The sequence below is a fragment of the Scomber scombrus genome, chromosome 14 (genome assembly GCF_963691925.1).
Source record: "Scomber scombrus chromosome 14, fScoSco1.1, whole genome shotgun sequence".
In the NCBI taxonomy this organism is placed as follows: Eukaryota; Metazoa; Chordata; class Actinopteri; order Scombriformes; family Scombridae; genus Scomber; species Scomber scombrus.
In genome coordinates, this window is record NC_084983.1 from 19,550,451 (window position 1) to 19,577,743 (window position 27,293).

A 27,293-nucleotide genomic window follows, 5' to 3' on the forward strand; every position below is an offset into this window, starting at 1 on the left:
ATTTCCTATATGCATGCAACTGTGGTGGGCCTGCTCACAGATAAAAATAAAAAAGGCCTACCTGAAGGAAGTAGACACCCTGATCCACTTTTGTCAGGACATCAATCTGCTGAATGTCAGCAAGACTAAGGAGATGATATTGAACTTAGGGAAGATGCAGGGAAGGAAGTATGCCCCCTAATATCAACTGGTCTTCAGTGGCAGACAGTGGACAACTCCAAGTAGCTTTGTGTCCACATCACTAAGGGCCTGACTTGGGTGCTTCATACTGAGTCAATGGTGACAAAAGCAAGGCAGGAGATGTTTCACCTTAGACTCTTGGGGAAATTTCTACTCCTGCACCATGGACAGCATCATGACAGCATGCATCCAAGAGGATGCTAAGAAAATGGAGGACGCAGCGCCAATGTTGTGCTTGCTCAACAGTAAATAAATTGCTTGTGTCCTTTACTTAGCTTATCACCTAAGTAATAAACTACACATGCCAAAACTTTTTTGATGATTTGCTGATCAAATCACTTGTTGAGTGGCTTATTGTTTTCATTTTTAATTAATAGTCTAGGCCTACTGTTGTTTAAGAATGAATTTAATTAAATACCCTCACCAAAAATTATCATCCACCGAAAAGTAGTTCCTGAACAGCAGTTTAACAAAGTAGTTGCTAAGCAACACAGCAGCAGCAGCGTGAGTGGTGACTTTGGGTCAACAGATTACCATTTTAAATGAAGTATTATGCAAAGTCCCTTGGGTGTTTGACAGAAAATAAGAGGAGAATTTATTTATAAGAGTAAGACTTACAAGTCTTTTCAAAGTCTTCTAGTGTATGGAAGGTAATGCCTTGGTGACTGGAAGTTGTTTTCAAACTGTAAATCATGTAAAGATATCCCAGATTAAAAATATAAACCTGGAAATGTGCAGAATATGTGCCCTTTAATGTTTATGCAGTTGTCCTCTCTATAAAAGCATGGCAGATTATAAAATCAAACATGTTTGTTATTTAAATTACATTACAGTTTCTCAAGTAATCATCTCAGACCCCTTGTCAAATATTTGGTAAAAATAGAACAGTGGTTCCAGTGTTTACTAAAAATAAAGAGTTTACTGGGAAAATTAGCTGAACATGCCTGTGGCTGTTATCCTGGTGAATTAAACTTGAACACACTGTGGTTAAATGCTCCTTTCGTTCACTAGCTTCATCTGAGTTGTGAGATATCAGTGTTGGCTATCCTGAAGCCAGTGTGTTTCATTTCATGCAACTCCAGGGAGGTGAAGTGTGTTTGTGTTTTTTCCCTCCGGCGAACAAGAGCTAACAATCTCCGCCCCACAAATCAGAGCCCACGCAGTGTCTATGCCCCTTTTGCTAAGATCACTCATTCCAGTGACCATACAACAGTTGGCAATCACCACACTTTGTGCAGTCAAACACACACACACACACACACACACACACACACACACACACAGACACACACACACACACACACACACACACACACACACACACACACACACACACACACAACATTCCTCTGTCCCCCTGCAGCCACTGTTTATCCTTTGTCTCCTGATGAAAAGCTGTCCACAGCATTTCATTCAGTTCTACTTCAGGGAGAGAGAGAGTGTGTGTGTGTCTCTGTGTGTGTGTGTGTGTGTGTGTGAGAATGTGTGTGTGTCACCGCTTTGTCTTTTCTGCAGTTTTCTTCCTCCAGCGTACAACAGTTACCAGTCATGCACAACGAACTGCTCAGACACACTGTGACCCAGTCAGGCAAATCAGTGTGGAAAACATAGAGTTTGAGGGCAACATTTGGGCATCGCATTAGTCAACTTAATCAAAGCAGTTTTGTCAAGTCTGAATCTCCGTTAGTCTGTCAATACATTATTAAAAAGACAAGGCAAATACAAACATTTACAGAGATTTCTGAACTAAGTTTCTCAGAGATGTGTTGTCCAAACGAAGGGAGGCAGGAGAATGAAAAGATGCTCTTTTTCTTTGTAGATTTTAAAAGTAAAAGCAATTTAAAATACATATCACAGTAAAAGGAAAGCAAACAGCATTCAGGTCAAATTTAGAGCACACTTCGACTTTACCCCTTAATTATCCTTTTTTTTTTCTCAAATATGGCAACTGGATGTTTATGCTGTCCAGTCACTTTGTTAGATGCTCAGGTTTGCACCTACCTTATAAGGCAGCTGGATTCACAAGATCATGTGAGATACCATCTCTTCAGACTTCAAGTTATGCACTCGTGTTCAAACAACCAATCAATGTCCTATGAAGATTCTCGCGTGATCTTGCGAATCTAATTGCCTCGCAAGGTAAGACGGTGATAGGCAGATGGTCAGACTTGCAGCTTACGGTCTTTATTATTTGGAGCCAGGACCTTGTGTTGCCTTTAACGCTCTGGAAGCATACCCTGAGGAAGGAAAGCCAGTGTTAGCTTACTGGGGACATTGAACATTGCACACTTTGGCTAATGTTAGCTACTTTAGCTAAATTGTGCTAACATGGCAGGTATTGTAATGAAATAACATTAAACTTAGTGAAATATTGCGTCAATAGTCCGACTCAGTGTGAGTCTCAGAGCCGGGGAGAGCAGCAGGTGAGCCAACTGTCAATCAACGCCCAAAAGGCAGACATCAAAGATACTGTAAGTCCTCAAATCTTATTAACAGAGCAATAATTTCCAAACTGATCTCCAGCACATTGATTAAAGGGCCTGAATTTAGTAATTGAGCCCATAGTGACTAATTGAAAAAAATGACTTAGTATTTCTAGAGAGAGGTTGAGTCCTCTAGTCTTCCACTAGTTTATCAACTTGTAATTCTTTTATTTGTATGTTGATGAAGTGAGGTCATAAAGCCACCAACATCTTGACTATACCTTGTGTCATTTCACACTTCAGTTAACAAAATGCTCTAGGGAGAAAAGAAAAAAAAGTGTCTTTGTCTTTTCTTCTGCTCATCCCATTTTCTACCAGTTGACACTGGTGAGTAGCTACTCAATACATTTCATTCAGTTACGCTCCATGGAGGAGTTCCAGTTGCACTCTTGAGCTGAGGACCTTTAGGTTGTTTGGCACAGCAGATGTTGTCTAACCAATCAGAATTCACAATGGTTCAGAGGGGTTAATTGGTTTTGCCCTGCGTGTTACTATGTTTTGTCATTTTCTCCACTGGGTGGGTAAACGCACACTCGGATAGAGAATTCTGTGGAGGAATAGAGCCTAACGCATATCACAGCCTGTAAACAAACATAACACAACCGCTTTTCTTTTGATTTAATCCTCTGTTCTCTGAAATAGGTCCTTGTGATTTCCCAGTTTATAGTATCAAATGGAGCATGAGGTCGTACAAATCTGGCTTTAAAGTTCAAAGAAAAGGAGTTGAGTGAACAGTGTACAGTAATATGAGATATGAAGCCTAGGTCTCCCATTTTATGTAATGATGATGAAGGGCTTAGACTGTTCCAGGTTGAAAAGATGAGTGCAACAATATTCATCGCATTATTGAACTGAATTTGCATCACTATCTGTGGATCAACACCCCTGAAAAACACCATGAAATCTATTTGGTATAAATATTGACCTCCTGTAGTCTTGAATGGTGGCGTTTTCATCATTTTGTCACTAAGAGGAAATATGCAGTAATTTTAAATGGGTCACCAAACTCTGAACTTCATTGGTGCTTGTGATTTTTACATTTCGAGAATTCGAGCAATGAAAACAATAGAAAAGGTCCTTTGGACTTGTCTTACATGGATTACTTAATATTGTTTATATTTTGAAGAATAATGAAAAAGACTAGGGGAATAAATCTAGGGGGGAAAATCTAGTATTTTTTGGTTTCACTGTGTTTTGTCTTTTTTTCTGAAGTAGTAAAATCTTTCATTTCTCTTTCTATGTATGACGTGAAGAATTTAAATCCTGTGTCTTTCTCCATAGTCATGTACCACTGCTACTACTATTAACTATTAACACTGGGGCTCTGTGTGACTACTGCACACTCACAAACACAACACTAAAGAAAATGGATGGCCCAGCAACTGCCCAAAACCTACAGTGAACACACTAGCAACCATCAAGCCCCACCCTGCCATAAACTCACAACACCATAGCAACCACCTAGCAACAATGTAGTAACAGTGTACCAACCTATCCATACACTGAAGAAGCATCTATCAGCAGTCCAGCTACACATAAATCACCTAACAATGTCATACTAACCATTTAGAAACATCCAAACAAAACCTGTGTCCAAGTGAGCTTAATTCACAAACACACTTACATTTTGTTGAGAAAATAAAGTCCTTTCTAGATAATGTCACTGTCCGAACTAGAAAATAAACCTAATCAAAGAAGAGCTTTGCATGTCCTGTTTAGATGAGACATATTTTTGATTTTTTTTCATTGTTAAATGTTGTCTTATTGCTGCTAAATATTATAATGATCCATTTCAATGTTAGATTTCATCAAATTCTAAATCAAAGAAAACCCTTCTTGTATGTCCTTCTTCCTCTCTCCATTTACACATTGATCTATTTTTGCTAAACAATATGATATGTGCTAACACAACAGAGAGAGCAGAAGAGGACAAGTGTTTGGCAAATGGAGACTGCTACTAAAGTGCTGACATTTTCTTTTGTCATTTTATTGTCTCAGAGTGTGACTTTCTACTTCCTGTGTCCTCCAGGTCACCAGTGATGGCAGGTGGGCTTTTTGCCGTGGACAGGAAGTGGTTCTGGGAGCTGGGAGGATATGACACGGGTCTGGAGATCTGGGGCGGAGAACAGTACGAGATCTCCTTCAAGGTAAAAAAAAAAAAAAAAAAGAAACACATCACCGCCATACACAACGCAGCAGTGCAACATAATCATTACTTTCACTGTGACCTTTGTGCCAGCCGTGATGAGGGGTGACTTGAATCACAAGAAGTGCCTGGGTTTTTCCATGTTTTGTGTTTGGAGTTGTACATTTTGAATTTTGTATAAAGTATGTAGAAATACTACATCCTATTATTGGATAATGTTAGTATGTATAATATTAAGAGCACTTGGAGGGGGGTATTCATCCCTGACCAGTCAGTAGTGACAGAGATTTCATTCCTGTTGACAGAAAACTGTAGCCGTTACTTGTACCAATTAAGTTAAAGTCTGCCATGTTGATCGAAGAACTATGCCAATATAAAAGATCCCTCTGTCCATTTTCGTTACTGCTTATCCTCTAGAGGACTGCGGGGGAGCTGGAGCCAATCACAGCTAACACTGGTTACCCCCTGGACAGGTCGCCAGTCAATCACAGGGCTAAGATATAGCAGATAAACAACCATTCACACTCATATTCACACCTACGGGCACTTAAGAGTCAACAGTTAACCAAAGCTGATGTTTTCGTCTGTGGAAGGAAGCCGGTGTACCTGGAGACAACCCACACAGGCAAAGGGAAAACATGTAAACACCCCCTAATGTAATAGATGATTTCTGTAAATCTTCTTTAATACCTGCATTGATATCATCTTTTTGACTTGAAAGGAGCTTACATATGTTCACCTCAAGGTTTGTACATTTGACTATTTTTAACACCCAAAGAGTATAAATCATAATAGTATATAATGAACAGTAAATGTTAGTTTTTAAATGTAATTGTTTCTTGCAAAAAAGGTAGTCCATTGTTTGTGTACCTCGGTATAGTAATTGTTGTTATTTTATCTAAACGCCCCAAAGGATAGATCAAGTCTTTTTGGATAAATGTCTTTATTCACCATAAAAAATATCTGAGTCTTATTGTAATCACAGCTATTATTATCAAATACCCAGCCCTTCTCAAAAGGCTTTTGATATTGTTATTCCTGTTCTGCTCAATGCAGTATCATGTGTATCACAGATTGGAATTTTTAGAGTTTAAAGGCTTCTTGGATCTCTGGTCACGATATATGTTAAATATTCCTCCAGAGCTCCTTTTAGTTAACAGGCCAGCATCTTAAAACATGTACAATATGTTGACATTAAAATGCTTTTAAAGTAGGAAAGAATGCGGTCCCATACCTCTCCTAATGTTTTGTTTGTTTATCCACGGCTTTTAAACTAAATGGCTAATTGAGCAACGTGAGACGTTCCTCATTATGGTTTCAACACTTGTTCCGAGTCCTGTGAGCCGAACATGCTCTGTTGCATTGCAGACTCTCCACATTAATCATACTCAGAATACCATATTAGATTATGCTTTTGTCTGGTGTTTCAGCATGAATTATTCCATAGCATAGCCATAACTGCTTGCGCCTTGGCCAGCATGTTAAGAACTACCCCCCTCCATCCTCTGCTGCCTCTATCAGTGAGCTCTGGACTGATAGAACAGCCTGTCACAATAATTGAATTCTGGGTTGTATGAGTAAGGACTTTTGTTGTCTCACTCAATTAAGCAAAAAGGCCACTGCTGGGTAGTTTGATTTGATTGGACATATGCTGCATTGCAATACTAAATGTTGTTCATTAGAGTGAAATTTCCGTCGAAGTAGTTTTGCTGTTTAGAAAATTTGAACATCCAAATTAAATTTACTGCTCAAATTGTTTTACCTCCTTCTTCTTCTCTATGTTAATACATACCCTTGTTTTTGTTGCTCTCTATTGCCAACTGATACCTAATAACACAATTTGCTCATATATGACATGCATGAAAGCTTTTACATGTGCTTGTTTAACAGGGCCAACTCATCCTATTCACTGTGAAGCATTTTACTTTCACAGAGGCAACAGCAGGAATGTAAAGCAGATAGTGAGTATAAGAAACTGTACTGTAAGAAAGTGAGAGTAGTGGAGGAGCTGCACCATGCACGCATACGCCTTTAAGGATGTGGACTTATCATTACATTTCTGTGAAGAAACACAGATATACACATACAACAATGTCTGACACACAAGCTGAACAGGAATACCTACAGGAGTTTAGTCCACATGTGCTATGTTGATTAAATAAAGTTTAGACAGGAGATATTGAGATATAACTTTAACAATTAGCAACTTTTACGAGCAATGAATGAAGTGCTTATTCATCACACAAGGCATGAGGGTATTGTAAAAAGAATCATTTGAGTCCTCTTTTCACGTAAAAGTTATCACCATCGCAAGCTGTGGAGCAAATGAGCTCTGATATAATGTGGTTCTCACAGAACACCCTAAAACAAAGAAGGAGGGTATTTGAATTGTTATTGCATTGTTACTAAATGCCAGTTGTCAGCCAGATCCACCTTTGTAAGAGAGTTGTATTCAGTTTTTCTGAATATGTTTTAGAAAACAGGTTCACTTTGAATGTCACTGCTTGTTTAATCTAACACACCAGATGGCTTGTTACAAGGAACCATCTGAGAAGTTGTAATTGGAATTTTTTTGGAAAAGGGCAGGCACTTTCAAAATCTATCCCCGTCTATCACCCAGGGCTTGAAATTAACTTTTTTTTTAATCACTCCTGTCCCAAATTGAAGTTCTTTTTTTTTCCATCACACATAATAAATATAGTTTAATAACTTTGTTTCAGTAACTGTCATCTCTTTATCGACGCACTAAACGGGAGTTCTGAACACATAATTATATTTTGAACACTGTGCAGCTTCATAGATAAACATTACGTTCAGCTCAATATGTTTTGAATTTATATGTACATTAATCTCATCATTATATCTTTCCTGGTGCCCCCTCTAAAGGAGAGGTGTTATTAGGTCAAGTGCACCAAATAACTGTAATGTGTCCAGGGTGCTATTTTCACTGTCCCCAGGATGACAGGACGTTCTTAGGTTTGAGCTCTGCTATCCCTGTCTTACCTTGTGAGGCAGCTGGATTCTCAAGATCACGCAAGAATCCTCATAGGATGTTGATTGGTCCGAACAACCAGTGGTTCAGATATAAGCACATAACTTGAGGCCTGACAGGATGAATTCTCATGTGATCTCAAAATCTTTATCCTTAAATCTTGAATCAGGTGACTACCAAAAGTCACCTCATTGTATAATTGTTTGTAAATGTTGTAGGCAAATATGGGTTTGTGGTGGAAACCAGCATTGTAGAATACCTACAAGAACTAAAGTTCTTTGTTAAAGCACTTTGTAACTTGCGCCGTATAAACAGACTTATGATTATTTTTTTATTTTTAAATGAAAAAAAATGCCAACCTATGCTTTGGTGCAGTGTTTTGAGGTGAGTGGATTGCAGAGGTTGTGTGTCAGAGGTGAGTGATAAGACTTTCAATTTAATCTGACTGGCACTGAACTCAAGCTCTTGATCCCTCCTGCAGCTAGGCTCCCCTGTTATTAAGCTCAAGTGTTTCCGTGCAGGGATGAAGAGGATGGAAGGGATTGGTGCTGTAGGCCACACCTTCCCCACAGTGAGATGTCGAGAGGGTGGATTCAATCTGTTATTTCTCCCTATTCTGTTTGCCCGAGCTGGTGTGGTGCAACAAACTTGGAGTAATTGAATTGAAATAGCAGCCAGCTGATGTCCACTCCGGAGAGTCAGGAAGGGAAGTGATGAAGAATACCAACAAACTGACTGGAAATTACCAAGTTGAAAGAAAGAGCAACATCTCCCTCAATTTTGACTCACTGAGCTTCCCCTGTGGCCAGTCTATGTCCATTATCAGTCATGTGACATTGTGAAAGACACCTGGATTGCAAGTAATTTTGGGTAAAAACATTAATATGCTGTTAGTGCCGGTTCACAGTTGGCTATACCCGTGATCCTTCTAAGAAGTTGCCACCCACCATAAATCCGAAAAGAGAAGAACTATTATTTTCCTGAATTACTTTCCCTTTCTGCTTTTTTCTTAGATTTACCTTCTCCATCCTGTTATCCTTCGCTCCTGGATTCATGACCCAGTCAACATACCCCACAACCTGCTGTATATACTGTACATTACCTCATGTCTCTCTCCTATGCTGTCATCCTCCCACTCCCTCCATCTTTTTCCCTTTCTTTACATCTTAACCTTGTTTGTTATCCATTGCTTTGTTTTTCTCACACTCACACATTCACAGTGTTCAGTTTCACACACACTATCACAGCAGCTATGAGCAAAAATCTCTTTGATAGTGTTTTTTTTTTTGTTTTTTTATCACTGCTGAATCTCTCTCTCTCTCTGTCTCTCTGTAGGTGTGGATGTGTGGTGGTCGAATGGAGGACATCCCTTGCTCTAGGGTAGGACACATCTACAGGAAGTACGTCCCTTACAAAGTTCCTGGAGGGGTCAGCCTAGCCAGGGTGAGTCTCAGTTCATTTTATAGCATGTTAATGTGGACACAAAGACCTTTTTTAACATGTATTCTCTCATAATGGTATCAGGCTGATAGTTTCAGTTATATTTGATCATTCTCTCCTAAACACATCTCGCTATTCTGACTTGTATTATGTATGTATGTGATTGTTTTGGCTACTTTTAGAAAAAAAAATCCTATTCACTTCCATGGCATTAGGTTAGTGGAAGAAGCATTTGCATAAGATAACTCCAAGCTTTGCTATAGGAAATAAAACTAAGGCTGATTGTCAATCTTTGAGCCTTTTATGGTATCACCCAAAATGTATTTAGAGCACAGAATATAGAAAACTGTTGATCAGGCTATGTTCTTTTACCTCTTATTCTTTGGTTTGTGATTAGAAAACATGTGACACTTAACTTGAATTAAGTTGTTTGTTTTTTTTGTTGGTGTTATTGTTTTTTTCTTTTCATAGAGATATTGAAACTGATACCATGATATTTCCAGTGATGATTAAAAAAGATATCCAGCCTAAAGTAGCAATGATATTTATTGGGAAAATTATTGTCAGTATTACAATATTAATACAATATAATACAATCTGGTTGAAGCACTTGGAGCTGACTGAACAGTTTCCAAAGTCAGCTTTTGTTCAGTTTGTCCTTACCCATCAGGTAGCTCTCACTAGCTAGCAGAAGTCTGCAAACATGAGGCTGATGTCTTGTCAAGAAACACAAACGGCAGCACATCTGTTAGTATGTGTATCCTCCTGCTCTATCTGTGCTGAAACTGATTATTGAACTGGATCAACCTCATATATTTATTTGAAGCATTTGCTACTGACAGTCAATAGCTGTGTGGGATAATCTATATTTTATGTATATGTATGTATTTTATGATTTCAGCCTTGTAGATGCTGCAGGTCTTTTAGTATTGTTGTACAAATGTACAAAAATATGTTTGTGGTTTGTAGGCAATCAAAAAATCGATTCAAATCATTAATCAATCATAAGCTTGAAACAATGAAATTTAGCCGAATTTACCCTTTAACCATTATTAAAATTAATTTTTGCACGCTACACTGACAATAATACTCATAATAGAAGCTTTGTTTGTACCTTTTTACCTTACAGTGCCCAAACACATACCATTATCCACAATCTATAACCTACAGTTCTCCAGTAATTAGCTGAAATTTCTTTACTCCATGTGAGCTTTTACACTTGGGCAAAGTATAAGAAAATAAAAAATATTAAAAAAGCCTGTAGCTGAACACTATTCATTATGCATGACTCAGCCGCAGCCTGACACCTGGCTATGTTTGGCTTAGCTGAATATGTAATTAAACCTCTTGGCCTCTGTTTTTGCCTTGTCGGTCTGACCATTAGCCCTTCGAATGCTGATATAACACAGGCAGCAGGTATAACAATACAGGAGGACTTACTACACCTCAGGGCTGTGATTAACTCTGTTTAGTCCCTTGTGTCCTTCTCTGCATAACGCTTTGAAAAATATATTAAAAAGCCCTTTCCCATTAAGCAGATTTGCTTTAGTTGATTGGATGAATGGAGAGGCTGTTTGTTACCCTATCATGAATGGATGAGACTGCAGTTGGGTTTTTAAATCTTTATTTTGATATGTAGACATTTGGGGTTTTATTGCAGTCATAAACCAACAGTGAACAAAGACCTCTTTCTTCACCTCACAATGTGGACTGACCTCAATGACATGCTGTTAAATATAAATTCTATCATGCTCACAGTGGAGAAAGTTTTTTTATGAAAAAAAATAGACAACAGAGCTGTTTTTAATGTCAAAGGTGATTGTCCGGGGCACGGAGATAGAAAAAACCTTTATTGTTATTGTACATCACTATACAGCAAGATCTGGAGAGCTTCTCATGTTCAGTTCAAGCATAAAGCACATTCAATAAGTTAATAAATACCACAATACCACAAAACAACAATCCACATTCCATTATTAAATTGTCACCATTGATGTTATGTCACTTCAGTAATACTAATTTAGGATAAAAGAAAAGGGGGATAAAAGACATTTCGATGCCTCAGTCAAGTCTACTTTCACAAAGGTGCATACGAGACTATTTGAATGTTATAAATATGCTTCTTTGAAAAGAAAGGCAGACAAAGAAAGCGTAACAGGCTCAAGATGGAAACAAAAGAATCTCATAAAGTCTGTAGACACAGAACTCTGCATAAAGATTTGGTTGTTTGTGGACCAAAGGAGGAGCAGGAAGAGGAAGAGGAACAGATTTTTGAGTTAAACCTCAAAAAAGTTAAAGTTAAAAACCTTGCAAAAAATGACCTGAAAACGATAATATAGGCACATTTTGTTTTCAGACTTTTTCAGTCTGAGATTAAGAGATCTAACATTAGAGGTTTAGTGTGGAAAAAGATTGAATGAGATGAGCATTTATCTTGATCATTGAACCCAAAAATAACTTACAAATCTATGGTATTTTAATGACTGATATACGTTATAATACTTCATACAGATTATTGTGTTATTTCAGTAGTTGTTGGGATAATGTTTACATTCCAAGATGGCTAAATTGAACCATGAAAGTTTAGTTTATGCATAAGACTAGTTTGATATCAGTTGTTAGATAAAACTGTATTTGAACGTGGCTTAATATCACAGAAAAAAGTATTATCAACTTCAATTTAAATAATAATCATTGTGACAATACAGCACATTCAGATTGAAGATTTTTTGATAGAAAGCCTGAATTAAAAACATTAGTGTGTTTAAAAGACAAGCATTGAATTATGGGTAGGGGTGGGATCCAGTGTTTTGGGGGAAATAACACTACAAGAAACTAAATGTTAAATGTCTATTGATTTAAAATTTGAGTTTTGCCAGTACTACTTTACAGACCCCAGGCACTAACTTTCTTTTTTATCAAGGGAAGGCAACAAAGAATCTGGTTACATTAAGGTTTTGGTCATGGTTCACCAAGAAAAGCTTCAGTCAAGGTCTAAACATGATTTGCCTGAGGTAAGATTTAAGCCCAAGTCTTCCTTTTCCTCTCTGCTGTTTCAGTATCGAACTGCAGGGGGTTTTGGGTTGTTTTTTTTAACCGTGTCTCATCCATATAAGTAAGCATTCATATCCTTCTCATTTGATGTGCAGAGAATTGTTTGCACTTAAAGATGCCATACTTATTTTATAAAACAGCAGGTGAGTCCCTTCAGCATGTACAGATACTGAGAACAAAGACCCTTCAGACACATCAACAGTGTCTGTGTACATCAGTGGATCCCCCTCGAGTCCAGTCAACATGGAGGGAGATAGAACCACTGAACTCCACTTCACCTGGAGAGCACAGAGTATTCTCATTCATTTCACCATCCATACCTCCAAGACTGCTACCATCTGTATTCCCAGACATGCGTCCGTACCTCAGAGGCTGACAGCCTCTGTGATTTTTTACTTATTTACACCTCAAAGGCTTCAGATGGAAGGATTACCCATTGCTCAGGTGTAAATCTTTCATGTTTGCAATTGTCTGAGCTTAAAGAACCAGTAGAGCTGTGTGCATGGCAGTCATCGTCGCTCACGGCTCTTATCCACTTTGTCGCTTGCTTATCTTTTTATTCCGGTCAGGTAGTCTTGTTCCAAAGTTGGGATATTGGACGCTTTTACAATGATTGAAAGAGGTCAATGAAAAAAGTTTCTGGAAGCATTTAAACCACTATATGCATTATTTTGTGGCCTAAATGTACACTAAATTATGCATTTTAGCCTTTTTTGGGTTTTTTTGTTTTTGCAATGTGCCCTCATTAAAGCTGCAGTCTGTAACTATTTTTGTGTTATATTTGCTAAAATTGTCATTATGATCTGATAGTAGAATAAGATACAGATAAGCTGTGACAAAATCCACCGTCTCTGGGTCCATCCAGTGGTTGTAAAATGATTTACAAGAATCCACCGCTCACGAATCAAAACAACCAATCAGAGCCAGGAGGAGTGTCAATGACGCTGTACACACGCTGCTGGCATCCCCCCTCTCCCACACAGCGCGTGCTCTCACTCGGTCAAACAGGTTTCCTCTCTACTGTGGGGACGAGCCTTCACGTTCATGCAGCGTGCACGGCAGGTTCCTCTGTGGGGAGGGGCTTAGAAGGCAGGGCTGCAACAGCAGAGATGAAGAAGGAGGGACTTGGAGGCTGTACTCGTTCAAATTTTCTGGCTAAGTCCACTTTTTTCTCATAACTACAGACTGCAGCTTTAAGTCGTCTGCAAAAGCATCTTGCATCGAGTCACAGATGCACAGCATAAATCTTTGAGACAACTCGACAGCATTGTTGTAGTCCAGGGGAAACATTTATGATACAATATAAACATGATGATAAAAGACAGATATTAAAGATGTGCCAAAAAATGCAATAGAGATATAAAACCTAAAGGGACCTTTCTCCTAAAAACAACAGAAATATAAGCACACATTATCAGCTCCTTTCCCAGCCAACATATTTAGATGACTGTGAAGAAAGACCAGCACTCTCAGTTTGCTTGTAACATTACAGTATAAAGGAATTTAGTTTCATGATATTTCTGTCCCTGGGAAGATCTAAGGAGACACCTTTCTTTTCAGCTTGGCACCTTTATCTGAAAGGTAAAATCTTTCACCCGCAAGTTTAATGCAATTCATACAGTTCCTTGGCACATAATTTTCCCCAGGAAGTGGTCTTGTCAAAGGCTTCACACCAGACCTGCGGGTGGCTCAGTGTTAAAATGTAGTGAAACAATGAGACAACCTGCTTCAAAATGATTCCCTGTACGCTCCAGACTTCTATGATCATTACCATCAAAAGTGCTGGGACATGATGGTGGTTGTGTTTCTGCGTGGGTTCGATAGATGCTTTGTTTTGAATACCCACAACATGTTCTTGTACAGTGCAGCTGTACACATTTTTTTTTTCAGCTTTTCAACAGATGTTTTACAGTAGCTTAACCTCTTAAACCTTTTAAGTTATTCTTTTAAAGATATGTCTGGCCATTTTCTATATTTTTCTTTTTGTCAGCAAATATGCAGACCCAAACAAACAATGCATGGCTCATTGACATGTTTTCAATAGTTTTTGGACAACAACAGAGATCTACAGCAAAGAGGAATGAGATATATCAGGCTTTAGATACACACAATATGTATTGGCTTTACTCTGCACGTGCAATTTGTATAAAAAATCACCAGCTTTATCCTTTAAGTTTCCTTTTTTAAAGGTTTTATTATGAAAGACATTCTTACACTGTATTGACAGTATCACATTTACATTATGTTATATTTCCGGTCTGGCTTTATGTCCCTCCACCAGATGCCTTTTTCTGCCTGTTTAAACCTGGATTGAGTTTGAAGTTGGACAGATAAGAAGTCCCAGACTTTATTTAAGGGCCACTTGAGAAACTGTTGCTTTCTATATTGATTCTCGTGGAAACTGGGTGCTCAGGTGAATTATAACACCAGTTATGTTATTCAGAGCTTGCAGTTGTCTTTTAGTTTGATTTATGTTTCATGCAGCATCAATGTGCAAGCCACTCTGCTTGACAGATTGAATGTTAGTGTTTTTGTCAGCAGCAGTATATGCTGGCTTATTTTGCTATGTGCTCATTGTGCACTTATTTTAGTTGTTGTCCCAGCCAATCAACTCCCATCCTGCCGTTGTATCTTGCCACCTGTTCCTTGTTGTGTCCTTACTTTAGTTTGTATTTAAGTCCTTGTTTTCAGTTAAGGCTTGTTGGATCCTTTGTTCAATGAAACTCAGTTTTGCCCTGCCGGCACATAACCTTCAGTGCCTGCTGCCCGCTGTCTCCTGCTCCGCTCCACATAACACATTCGCTACAGGGCTGAAACATTTTATTTTCATTATTGATCAATCTACTAATTATATTCTTGGTTAATAATTTAATGTACAACATATCCCATAACAACAATTCATCTGAGCCGAAGATGATGTTTTCAAATTTCTTGATTTGTCAGACCAGCAGTCCAAAACTGAAGATATTCAGTTTATGATCATGTAAAACAGAATAGCAGCAAATCATCACATTGGAAAAGTGAAAACTACAGTGAATGTTCAGTATATTTGTTTAAAAAAGAGACTGAAACAATTCAAATGTCTTTTTTCATCAAAATTGTGATAAAAAATGATACATTTTCTTTTGATTGAATAATTGATTAATCGACTTATCGTTGCAATATAATGTTAACACTGAGTGACAGTGTTTTTTAATTTCAGTCGTCAACAGAGATTTTACATGATATATATTTCCCAGTAGTTTATGAAGACATTTATGTTGGTTGTGGAAATTTTGGGGAAGTATTAGAATTTTTTGTTTTTGTTTTTTTAAATACAGCTTTGTGTATGAGATATTCACTCATTTGAACCAATTCCGAATTAAACCCAGCTCAGTGTTTCATGAGATAACAGGCTGCATTTGTCATGATAGACATGTAAGAGAGAAACCGAAAATGGTTTACATTTCATGAAGCCAGCATTTAAATTACAACATAAATTACAACAAAATAACACTTAACAACAGTTAAGTGTTGTATCTGCTTTCATGTCAAGACACAAGTTGCTTCAATGTTTTTTTCATCGCTCGCCTCCCGGGACATGATGACAGCTTCCTGTGTGATGACTGGCTGCCTTTCTACTGAGCAGCTTTGATCATTTTGTCTTGTGGGATCAATCAAAACATTGAGTATGGCAGGATGTAAAGATGATGGCTTAGTCCGTGTTTCCATGAACACAGGATGTCCAGAAATACTAAGATCCATCAACAAGCCAGTTGACTTTGAGACTTTGAAGTTCAAGTGGCTTTTACTGTTTGACACAGGATTTTCATTTTGCATCATCCATACGGGATGTTCAGTGTTCAAACTATTGTTTCTGAACCCTGTCAGTGCTCTCCTCACCAAACAGCAGGAAGTCTTCATGTTAATATTTCATGATAGAAGAAATGGAATAAATATACAACTACAATCATCTGCTACTTATTTAACGAGTGAATAAGCATGACTGCTAAATAGTTAATTCAGTCTACCTTCAGTGATTCTGCAGCCTCACCAGACCACATTGAACATCTTATTTCTTACTTTACTTATTTCCTAGCATTACAAAATATATGCACAAGTGTAAAAATATTGTCACTGTTCGGTATCCGCACTTTTTAGTATTCATTGGTTGTACTTTTTTTCAAACAAGACTACATCATTGTTCTCTGCAAGTTAAAATGTGGAATGAAAACAGGAGGTCTCACTCTTGATTTCAGAACCTGAAACGTGTGGCGGAGGTGTGGATGGATGAGTACGCCGAATACATCTACCAGCGTCGGCCGGAGTATCGCCATCTGTCCGCAGGAGACATGGTGGTGCAGAAGGAGCTGAGGAACCGCCTTAACTGCAAGAGCTTCAAGTGGTTCATGAGCGAGGTGGCCTGGGATCTGCCCAAACACTACCCACCGGTGGAGCCTCCTGCTGCTGCATGGGGAGAGGTACAGTCAGCTCTCGTACCCAAAAGACCAAAATCTTAATAGAATCATAGAAAGCTAGATCAATCTGAAAATGAAATGTGTTTTTTAAAATTTGGTTTTATGTGGCTTTTATAGAGTCAAAGAATGAAAAGCAATATTCTCTCTCACTGCTAAGTTTGTCAAATTTGAACCCATAATATCATGACTACATGATAATACTCTTTAGACATCTGATCTGCTAGAACTCACATGGTCTGTGGTATTTTTTTCTGACAGCCGGTAGTTAAAGTTCATGCTTGGGAGAAATTTCCTCCAAGGCTTTATTTCAATCCTTATCCTTAATATACTGTAGTTTTCTTATCTTGTGTTAGAGACACATTTACACAAGTGGAACATCTGAGCCCATTTGATTAATGACAACTACAAAATTCATGGAGCCGGTCTGTGTCTTCAGCAGGTTGTTGTAAGAAAGCAGGCTTTTCCTCAGGTTGTTATTATACTTACTCCGAGATCCTACCGGGAGCATATGCGTTCTAGCTCAGACGTGTTTTTGCCACGTGTGTTTTTGTGCTTCTACTGTAGATCAGTGGGCTACATAGTTAAATTGTTTCTTTATATGTCTGTTTTAATTGTGTTTGTTGGTGAAATACGATTAGGAGTTGTGGTGTTTTATTTTGAAAATTGACCGGATGCTCTATGCTGCTTCTGTATTTGACTCCCATCTCGATCTGCTCTGTGAAGCTTGATGTGGCTTTGAAGCGGCTTCCTTTTCAAAGTAGACTAGGCGCATATGTTTAGTGCGGCAGAGCAGAGAGCCACTTCTGGGACACTTCGATCAGCTCAGGCAGCCGTGTCAGAGCCCAGTTCCTAGTGGAATCAAGTCGTTAAGGGGATCTTTAAGTTTCTCCTTATTTTATAAATAGTGGCCCAGAGGTTATACACTGGGAAAATTGAAGAAAAGTGGCACTGCTGAAAATTGCATGTTTTGGTTGATGCAACATGTATTTTAAGTTTAGAGATGCAAAAAGATGAAAGGAGGGAAATTAATAAAAATAGGGAGGGAGGGAGGGAGAGCGGGAGAGAGAGAAAGTTGAAAAGATCATTACAAAGTGATGGTTGCAGAGCTCTCTGCTCAGCAACACAACACAAGATTAAAAAGCAGGAGTGAAGAAGTTTTATTTTTCTCTCAGGTCTCTCAGGTCCCCTTTAATTTCACAGCAGCTCCCATCCAGCATGATATGACTGATGCAGCCAGTCATTGTTATTAACCTTGATATTTATGTATACAATCTTGCAAAAGCAGTTTAAAAATGTCACCAAAAATCTTCCAATGACTTTTCATAACTCATTCAATCACTGATCGCTTTGTTGAGCTGATAATGTTTAACCGATATTTCCTAATCTACATTGTTCCTCATATGGAATGAATACTCTACAGGCACACAGATCCAGAAGTGTTGTCTCTCCAACCAATATTCTTAGTTCAGCAACAGGAAAACAATTTGATTTGCGCTCCTTTATTTCCAGACTTGTGTCACACACATTAAAACAGTATCAACTCTTATTTAATGGTACTTTATGCAAATTAGATGAACTGTGACAGAGTGTATTTGTTTCAGGCTATACCTTAAGAAATTAAGAAATTAAGAAATTGCAATGACACAAAAGTCTGCACCCCTGATGATAAATATGTGACAGGCTTAGTAAATATCCCCCTTAACAGCAGAAAGAGAAGAATATTTATTTATCTGAGCACTTTTCAAAACCAAGGTTACAAAGTGCAGTAGCAAACTGGCAGTACTGGATAGTATGACCTAAAAGAGGTTTAAAAAAAAAAAAAAAAAAAAGTAATTTTGAAATGTTATTTATTTTTTTGGTTTTGTCAGATTTTACCGTTTTAAAATAACTTTGTTTTCAATTATTATTTTCATTTTGATATGTCCTTTTATTAAGAACTTAAAACACTGAAAAAAATGAATTTACTGACTTTTCAAGACATGATATACAGCTATTAATTGCTTTTCATTTGAAATTAATTTCAAAATAGGCATCAAACCAAGAGAACAGGTTCATAAGTAACAATTTATTTAAAGTAATACAGGAAACTGTCAAGAAAATGAAGGCCAGTTGGCTCAAATAATAATATCTGTTGTACCAGGCTGCTGTCTGGATTTATGCTCTGATTGAGAGGAGAGAGTATTTAATGTGAGCCAGAGTGCGATTGGCATATTTTTGCCTTTTGAAATGAACAAAGCTAAGGAGATGATTTAAGAACTTGAATCTGCCTCAACAGATGTTGTGCGTAATGCCCTTTGTGATTGTGGTTTAATAAAAACCTCTGGTTACAGCTAAAGACTGTCATGTTGACTAACAGCTGAATATCCCAGTAACACAGTGTCATTGTTTATGACTTACTGCTATGCATGTTTGTGTTGTAGGTTCGTAACGTGGGCAACAACCTGTGTATGGAGACGAAACATTTTGTATCGGGGAGTCCCATCCGCCTGGAGAGCTGTGTGAAGGGAAGGGGCGAGGTGAGCTGGAGCCACGGACAGGTGAGCAACGAAAACCTAAAACAAAAAGACTCTTCAGGCTGGATTTTTTTTTTTTTTTTATCAAGGAATTGAGTCTAAATTAAATGCAGAAGACAGAACTTAACAACCGAAGTCCAAGACAAACAGGACTATATTCAACAAAACATGCACAAATAAAACTTAAAGTTACTAACAAAACATGTTACTTTAAATAGTAAAATTAACCAGACTTAATTTAGTTTAATTATTTTGAATGGTTTATGACTTTAGTGAATGAGTAGATCAAGCACTGCTTTCTTTTATAAATATTAAAGGGAGATCAGGGTTATATTTGGGGTATTTGAGTTTTGTGCACTGTTTACATGCTGAGGCTAGAGGTCCACTCCCACCAGTACTGTACTGTATGTGATTTATCCAGTCTAATCTGGTTCAGGTTGTGTCCTGTTTATCTGCTGCTGCCCTCAAGTCCGCATGAATATGTCTAATGCCCAAGTGGATCAGAACAGATTCTCTATCAGCTCTGATCATGTGACGTGATGTGTTGTTATCACCATCAGAGAAACTGGTTTTTGAAGCAGAAGAACTGACATTTGTTGCTTCTTTTTTCTGTCTTCTGTCACTGCTGCTCATAATGTTGCTGCCAGTGCTGATGTTCTCTCTCTGTTTGGGTCGATTAGATCTTATTGAGTCGTTTTGTCTCAATGTTTGTCCTTGATTCCCTTTTAAAAGCAGGTCTTTTTGTTTTGACAATTTCATGCATGTGTAATTCGGGTAGCTTTTTGACACGTCAGTTTTAGATTGGGTCCAAAATTTTAGCCTTTGGTCTCTCATGCTGGCGTGTTTGACATTTTTGGAGGATCACTCTGAATGCCTCAAGTCTTAAAATTAAATATTTACTCTAATGGTTCAAAGGGTTAAAGTATTTCAGTAAGATTAGAGTTCAACAGCAAGGACACTTTAACCAGAAGGAGTTGAACCAGCAGTTGTTTTCTTTAGGTTAAGGGACAGACTTTTAAATCACTAAGCCACCCTTGAGATTCACCATTGTTGATAGATTGTCTCCTTAGTAATTGTATTTCCTCTGCTAAACACACATAAATGTCAAATGAACTTTCATAGACACACAAGCAGCACACACACACACACACACACACACACACACACACACACCAGCAGCTTCATTATCTTTGCATTGTTTGAAAGGAGTCTGTTTGCTCTCATATGTCACAGCGAGGATCTTTAAGCCGAGCTCATAATACAACCTTAATGGATTGAATGTCCCCTTTTGTTTCCACAGCTGAAATACTGCGCCTCAGAGCCCTGACAGTTTAATTGCTTTAATCTGAAGATGCATTGTAGTTTAATCTGTGTCACAGTTGCCATCTGTATTCAGCGCCAGCAAGATATGGATTTGCTGCTGATCACAGGAGGCCGTCTGGCAGCTGTCCTTGTCAGGGCTTTTTGATTTGGTACAAGACGAGCGGCAGAACTCATTTAGAAAGTCTTTGTGAGCCGGAGCGACGGCCATTTCTACAACACTGATGGGCGAGACTTTAAAGATGTCTCTACCATTGTAATTTTATTTTTAGATAACAGAAAACACATTTGCGCACATAGAACATGTAATCTGAGCTTGTTTGGCTTCATGAAACTAAATACAAAAACTGGATTTTTGTACTTATTTAAAACTGTGCTCCTACTCCCATCATGTCATTTTAAACTTCAGTCTTTTAAATTATTGTTATTACTTTAAATGTTTCGGTTTTTTTTCTAAACAAATCAGTACTGACTACTTAGTTCATCATTTTTTCATGCAACATTGAGATCAACAGATATGCACTGCAACAAATAATTAGATTTTTAGAAAAAGGGATGAACATTAAGGACACCATCAATCAAAGTGTCATCAAAGACTCTCCTGAGTGTGGTGAGTCATCAGTGTTTCAGCAGCTTTTAGATAAATAGATGTGAATGATCAGAGAGCTGAAGATGATGCTGAGCAATGAATCTGCACACACAGGACAGGGAGAACATATAACATGCTATATATAGTATAGTGTTATAGTATAGTACATGCATCACACATTTATTGTTTGTGTGTTTTGTAATATGCACACAAATTTATGCCTGAGCTAAAATATGAATCCTGATTGATTTCTTTGTGTTTTTCTGGGTCTGTGAACATATAACATGCTTGTTTTGATACAAGGGAACCTGATAATTGAGGGTTCTTTCAGGATCTGCAGTGGTTCAGTGTGTTGTCTGTGATCACTCAGTCATGAAGTTTATGCTCCTTTCTGATTGTTAAAGACTAAAAGGTGGGTGGCAGTTAGTGGAAACAGTGTTTATCTTTGGTCTGTCCAGTCTTTGTAGGTTTTAGCTGGTCTTCAGGTTTGTCCTCATCTTAATACAATCAGTTATTATGGCTGCAAACATCTCGTCAGCCATCTTTATAATCTACCATAATAACAGCCCAGAAAATAATATGCTTTGTAAGATGGCTAATTTGCCTAGAAAATAATCATCATCCTTCACAAGTCATAATGAACATGTTTTTTTTTTTACTCACTCAGTTTCATAAAATAGATTCTAATTCAAAAAGTTTATGATCCTCCACTGGAAGCAGAAACATGAACAATTACGCTGAATGAGTGATTTGAATAGTCAGTCACAAATACAATACACACGCCAATGATGAGTGCAAAGGCCACAATAACACTCATACATTATTTCAGCCAGATGATCCTTGACTTTTTTTTTTCCAACTTTAGAAACATTGAGAAAAAGCTTTTCCTGTTTAGCCAATAAAACATAGTGTCACAAATCCAAGATCTAAGGGGAATTTGCAAATAAAATTAATGTATCAAGAATAAGAAGTTTTTTTTTTCTTTTAAAAACACTAGCAGGTGTATTCTTAACAGGCTATAATTGCTGCACTTTTCACTGTTCAGCCTTCTCTGTAATCCTATTTCCTTAGTTCAAGAATATTTTTTTAACATGAAATAAAGAAGAATGTGTCATTAGAGATTTGTTGTGTTCCCTGCAGGTGTTCACGTTGGGATGGAGAGAGGACGTCCGGGTGGGTGACCCCATACACACTAAAAAGGTTTGCTTCGACGCCATCTCACACAATAGCCCCGTCACCCTGTACGACTGTCACGGCATGAAGGGCAACCAGCTGTGGCGCTACAGAAAGGTAGAGTCTCTTCTCTGAACATTTTATTCTGTCCCTCCCTTTCTCTTCTTACACTACAAAACAACAAAGCTGCTAACATAATTGCTTTTAAATAAATCACTTCAAGGCTACTTAATCATTCAAAGTTTTGCACGTTTGAACAAAATCTACCCTGAAGCTGAAAATGCACTGGCTGATGTTTGTAGGAACTTATGATGTTACTGTTTTGCATTTAAGCTCAGTTATTAAAGAAACATGCCACACTGGTAGCCTCATTTGAATTTATGTAACATTTGTGGGATTTAATGCAGTGTCACAAACAAGGTTGTTAGCAGCAGTTGATGTTCGTAAGCAAAAAGATAAGACAGTTGTGATACAGCAAAATGTATTCAATTTCCACAAATAAGCATTTTACTGCAAGAGAGGGAGTCTTTTCTTGCTGCTGTTGAATAAATATGATGTCGGAGTCATAGTGAGTCAGTCAGCTGTTACTTACACTTACAAACAGTGAACACTCATCTTGTGCATGCTACTTTTTTTCCCCTTTTTTGACAAAATACATCCATGATTTGAAAAAGTGACTATTAGACTTGCAACAATTAGTTCATTAAATAGACAGAAAATGAATCAACTGTTATGATAATTTGGTCCTCTTTTTTTCTTTTTTTTTAAAGCATAAAAACACAAAAAATTGGCTAGTTCCAACCAAAATGATTAAAGCAGAATTAGAATCAATAAGAATTAAAATCAATAAAATTATGTTCAGTTACCTTGTTGAAAATTAAATCCACTCCAAAATCCAGAATCTATCAATATGCAGATATTGTTCATTTCAAAAGCTTAACAGGTGGACACATAATGTCTCCTATTTCACTGTAAACTCCATTCTCAGTGTTTCCACATCACACTTGTGTCAGCTGTAATGTCACTAATCCTGCCCACAGGTACACACCTTAAAGCTCAGAGAAACTTTCAGTAGCCGAATATGAAAATAAACTCAGCGTAGTGAAGCTCAAACATCCAACTAAAGGAACAAGAAGAAAACATTTTTTGTTGTTTCAAATCAACTTATTTTATGCTTTGGTAAATAGAAAATGGTCATCAGTAGGGTGGAAAGGAAGGGTCATTTTGTGCTCAGAAAGGACAAAAAAATTGTATTTCCTTTGTTTAACCATTCTTCCTTTCCTCCCTTCCTTCCATCCTCCAGGATAAGAGTCTGTTTCACCCAATCAGTAACAGCTGTATCGACAGCAGCCCAAATGAGCGGCGAATCTTCATGAACACGTGTGACCCCTCCTCCCCTAGCCAGCAGTGGCTGTTTGAGAGAACCAACGCCACGGTGCTGGAGCACTTTAATCAGGGTGCCAACTGAGGCCCTGCAGCGTCCAAGAGAAAAGACTTGAGATGCATGCAGACGTGGATCTGCTGCTGCTGCTGCTGTGAAATGGGGTATTACATTTACTCTGGTTCCCCGTTTAACCTGACGCTGAGGTGACAGCTGTTTCTCTTTGGGCTGCTCAGAGTGAGGCAGGATGGGATACCGCGGGGGAAGTTGGTTAAACACATCAGTTAGAGGAATGACTGGGTTGATCTTTGATTGATGGGTTTGAGTTTAAAAGTGACTTTGTGTGTGAGATGTATTCATTCTGTCACGGCGTTGCTGCGGCAGTGGGTCTGCCTCACTTCCTGATTTTGCTTGATTGGTTATCTGACATTCCTCTACTCTCTTTTCTCAATCCTTTGTTTTTATTTCAATTTTTTCTGCCGTTATTTATTTGAAGTGTTTCCCTTTATGTTCTATGGTTTCTGTTTGTTTTTTTCTGTATTTCCTTGCTCTGTCTGTCTGCCTTTATCCTCCGTCTCCATCTCTTTCCACCTACTGTCTCTCCTGGTCCGCCTCTCCCTGCGTGTCCGTCTCTATCTGCCTGCATGACTGCACCTTTGCCCACCTTCTCCATTCACCCTCTCAAATCCCCTTATGTCTCTCCAGCACTGACAACCTCCCTGGGGTGGGTGGTGGGATGTGGGGGGGCATTGCTGCTGAGCCAAAGTCATCCTGACACCTGGGTGAAGCCAGGCAGAACCACTCTGAAAATCACCTGGTGAATTGATTCTCCTTTACGACCCTCATTCACCCTCCGTTCCCTTTACCGTGTCCTCTTCCCTGTTGGCCGTCGGTTTCTCCTCAACTGCTCTCCTCCTCTCTGTGGCCGATGTGTGCAGAGCTGCTTCATATGTAGCAAGTGGAAGCTGACAAAGAAAGCGCAACGGATATTTATTTTTTTCTTGCGTTCTACTTTCCTCTCTATTAGTAGTCATTTGCAGGTTTGTCACTGTGTAAGCAGTATCTAACACCAGGGTTGTGTGATTAACTAACTCTGGCTAAGGGCTTCTTGTTTGTCATGGTGGATGTGGAAGCTGCTGTCACACCTCTTTATTTCTGTGTGCCCTTCGCTGCTCCCCATTCGGCTCTACCACTCAGTCGCCAGAAGGACCTTGTCATAGACAGCTGAGCACGGGGTCACAGCGTAACGCGTAGCAGCGAGTTGACTAGCTTTGTGACTGGCAGGCCAGCAGACATGCAGCAGACCCACCTGATTGGCCAGCTGCTGAGCTGACACATCACTTTAGCGTACAATGTGCGCAAGAGGAGAGACGAACAGGGGTGAACAGATTCGCCGAGGTAGCTCTAGGAGACAAATGTGGAAGTTTAAAATGCATAAAGCACTTGTGTTATGATAAACTTGAATGAAATCTTAGTGCCTTGTTGGAAGAGTACTAGTACTAGATTTACAGGAAGTGTGTGCGTGTGTGTATGTGTGGTCCAAAGTGTCCAGAGCAGTTTAGGGAACAATTCACTCAATTAAGAGAATGACTTTTTCAGAAAAAACTGGGAATCTTCTCAAAAGTCTCATTTGGAATTGAACATGGATTGACCTGGACTCCAGTGCAGGGCATCGAAGGCACTGCTGGCTTTGTGACTCTTGTTCGGCTTTCTAAATGAACATACATGTAACTGCTGGCTGTGAATAGAGCTAAAGAGACTTTTTTCCACCATATTTTCTCCTGCCTTGAAAACTGAACCCTAAGAAGACCTTTTTATTATATTTGAATCATGACATGATGCTGTTGTGTTGTTGTTCTTTTCCTACCTGTTCAATCCAAAGTACTTTTATGGGGAAAGAGGAATTATCATTGCTTTTTTCGTTTTTCCATCCACCTTCTAGTTCCTTTTTTAATGACATTTTCTTTCATCTTTGATTTGATCCTGTGGTTCAGCTGATGTTGAATTGTGTTTGAATTCCTGTTCAACGTGATGTTTTGGGATGTTCTGCTTTGTCGCTTGCACCAATTCTTTAATCCGATTTTGTGAAGAAGAACAATGTACAGTGTGTGCTATTTTAATCAGCAGTTCCAGGTACTGTGCTCTATTAGATTTCAGCAGTCAGTTGTAGACCAAAAAGAAAAGTCATATCCTCCAAAATACTTACATAACAGCAACAAACGTACATTTAAAAAAAAAAAAATCCGGAATGGACTTTCAGATTTTGTGATTATTAACTCAAACATCAATCTCATATGGACAGTTTTGCTAACAAAACCTTTTAATAATCGTAAACATGTATCCTTCACAAAAATATCAAACAGGAGTCCTTACATAGAAACATGAAAATGACAATGCAAAGTGATATTAGCTCATCAAACATGTCCGATCATTCATCTATTAAAATGTTATAAAGAAATGTATTATTACACGTGGATAAATTACAGTGCTGGGTCACCCACAGGATGAATCCTCCTCTACTAAAGCGAGATTGAGAACACATTATTTTAGCGGGTTTATAGTTGGTACTTAAACCCACCACGACACTGAAGATGTTGGACAGTAACAGTTCAAATAAAAAAGATTGATCTGAACTGTCAAGTAAGCTAGATCCCTCAGACTGAAAGCTGAAATCTGCTGGTAGGAGTATTTTTTTAATGGACTTGGATACTGGCTCGACCACTATTACACTTGCTAATTATAACGTCATGAAGTCCCTTCAATCAAGTGTCTACTTTGCTTTGCTATCAAGTTTTTAAATCTAATTCAAAAGGTGACATCAGAGGTTTTTATTGAAAAATGTTTATGGAAACAGTAATTAACAGTATATGCATAATGTTTACATCCATGTTTTAAGACTCCATCATAAATGTATCATGTGTGTCCATAATATATGTATATATATATATATATATATATATATATATATATATATGGGCTACAAATGCAAGTGTCACTCCTCATTCGTCACTATTTTATTCAATATGGTCAATGTCTTAGTCTATAACAAAACTCCTGACTTTGCACTCCCAATGAAAGAGCTTAGAGTTTTAAATTCAGTTCCGGGTTTCTCTGTGTTTTTTTCCCCCCGCTGACCTTCAAACTACACACCTGGGCAGCTTGTACATTGTCAGGTTGTTAAGAGGTGACCGGTTATTGCTGCTTCAGAGCGCTGAGTAACTGCTGTAGCAAGGTTTCCTCTACAGGACCAAACAGAGCATGCCTTTGACCTTTTTACACCCTGATTCCAGTTAACTTCCTTTTCTCTGACATGTCACCATGGTAACAGTGTTATAACATCAACAGAGTCCTGTTTGGATCAGTAGTGCAATCTGGGCCTTGTAATCATGTGACTTTATGGTGAAGAACTGTTAAATACAAACACTGTAGGCTACTTGGGGACAAAGTTGTGTAGAGCAGTGGATACACGAGGCAACATCTTCAGCTGAAAAGAGGCAATAAATGGTTGTAATAAAAAGTGTTATTTACCTGTTGGGAGACGTAGCCATCATAGAAGTCTATTTTC

At 38.3% G+C, this 27,293-nt stretch overlaps 1 protein-coding gene across 1 annotated transcript in view; it reads left to right on the forward strand.

Annotated features, from left to right (window-relative positions):
• LOC133994379 (polypeptide N-acetylgalactosaminyltransferase 10-like) overlaps positions 1–26,644 on the forward strand; it is an 87,973-nt gene extending 61,329 nt beyond the window's left edge. The window contains exons 7-12 of the mRNA XM_062433623.1: positions 4,693–4,810; positions 9,137–9,244; positions 16,534–16,755; positions 19,173–19,289; positions 22,315–22,464; positions 23,651–26,644. Coding sequence (XP_062289607.1) covers positions 4,693–4,810; positions 9,137–9,244; positions 16,534–16,755; positions 19,173–19,289; positions 22,315–22,464; positions 23,651–23,815 — 880 coding nt within the window. The 3' untranslated portion in view covers positions 23,816–26,644. The remainder of the gene's footprint in view (positions 1–4,692; positions 4,811–9,136; positions 9,245–16,533; positions 16,756–19,172; positions 19,290–22,314; positions 22,465–23,650) is intronic.
• The last annotated feature ends 649 nt before the right edge of the window (positions 26,645–27,293 follow it).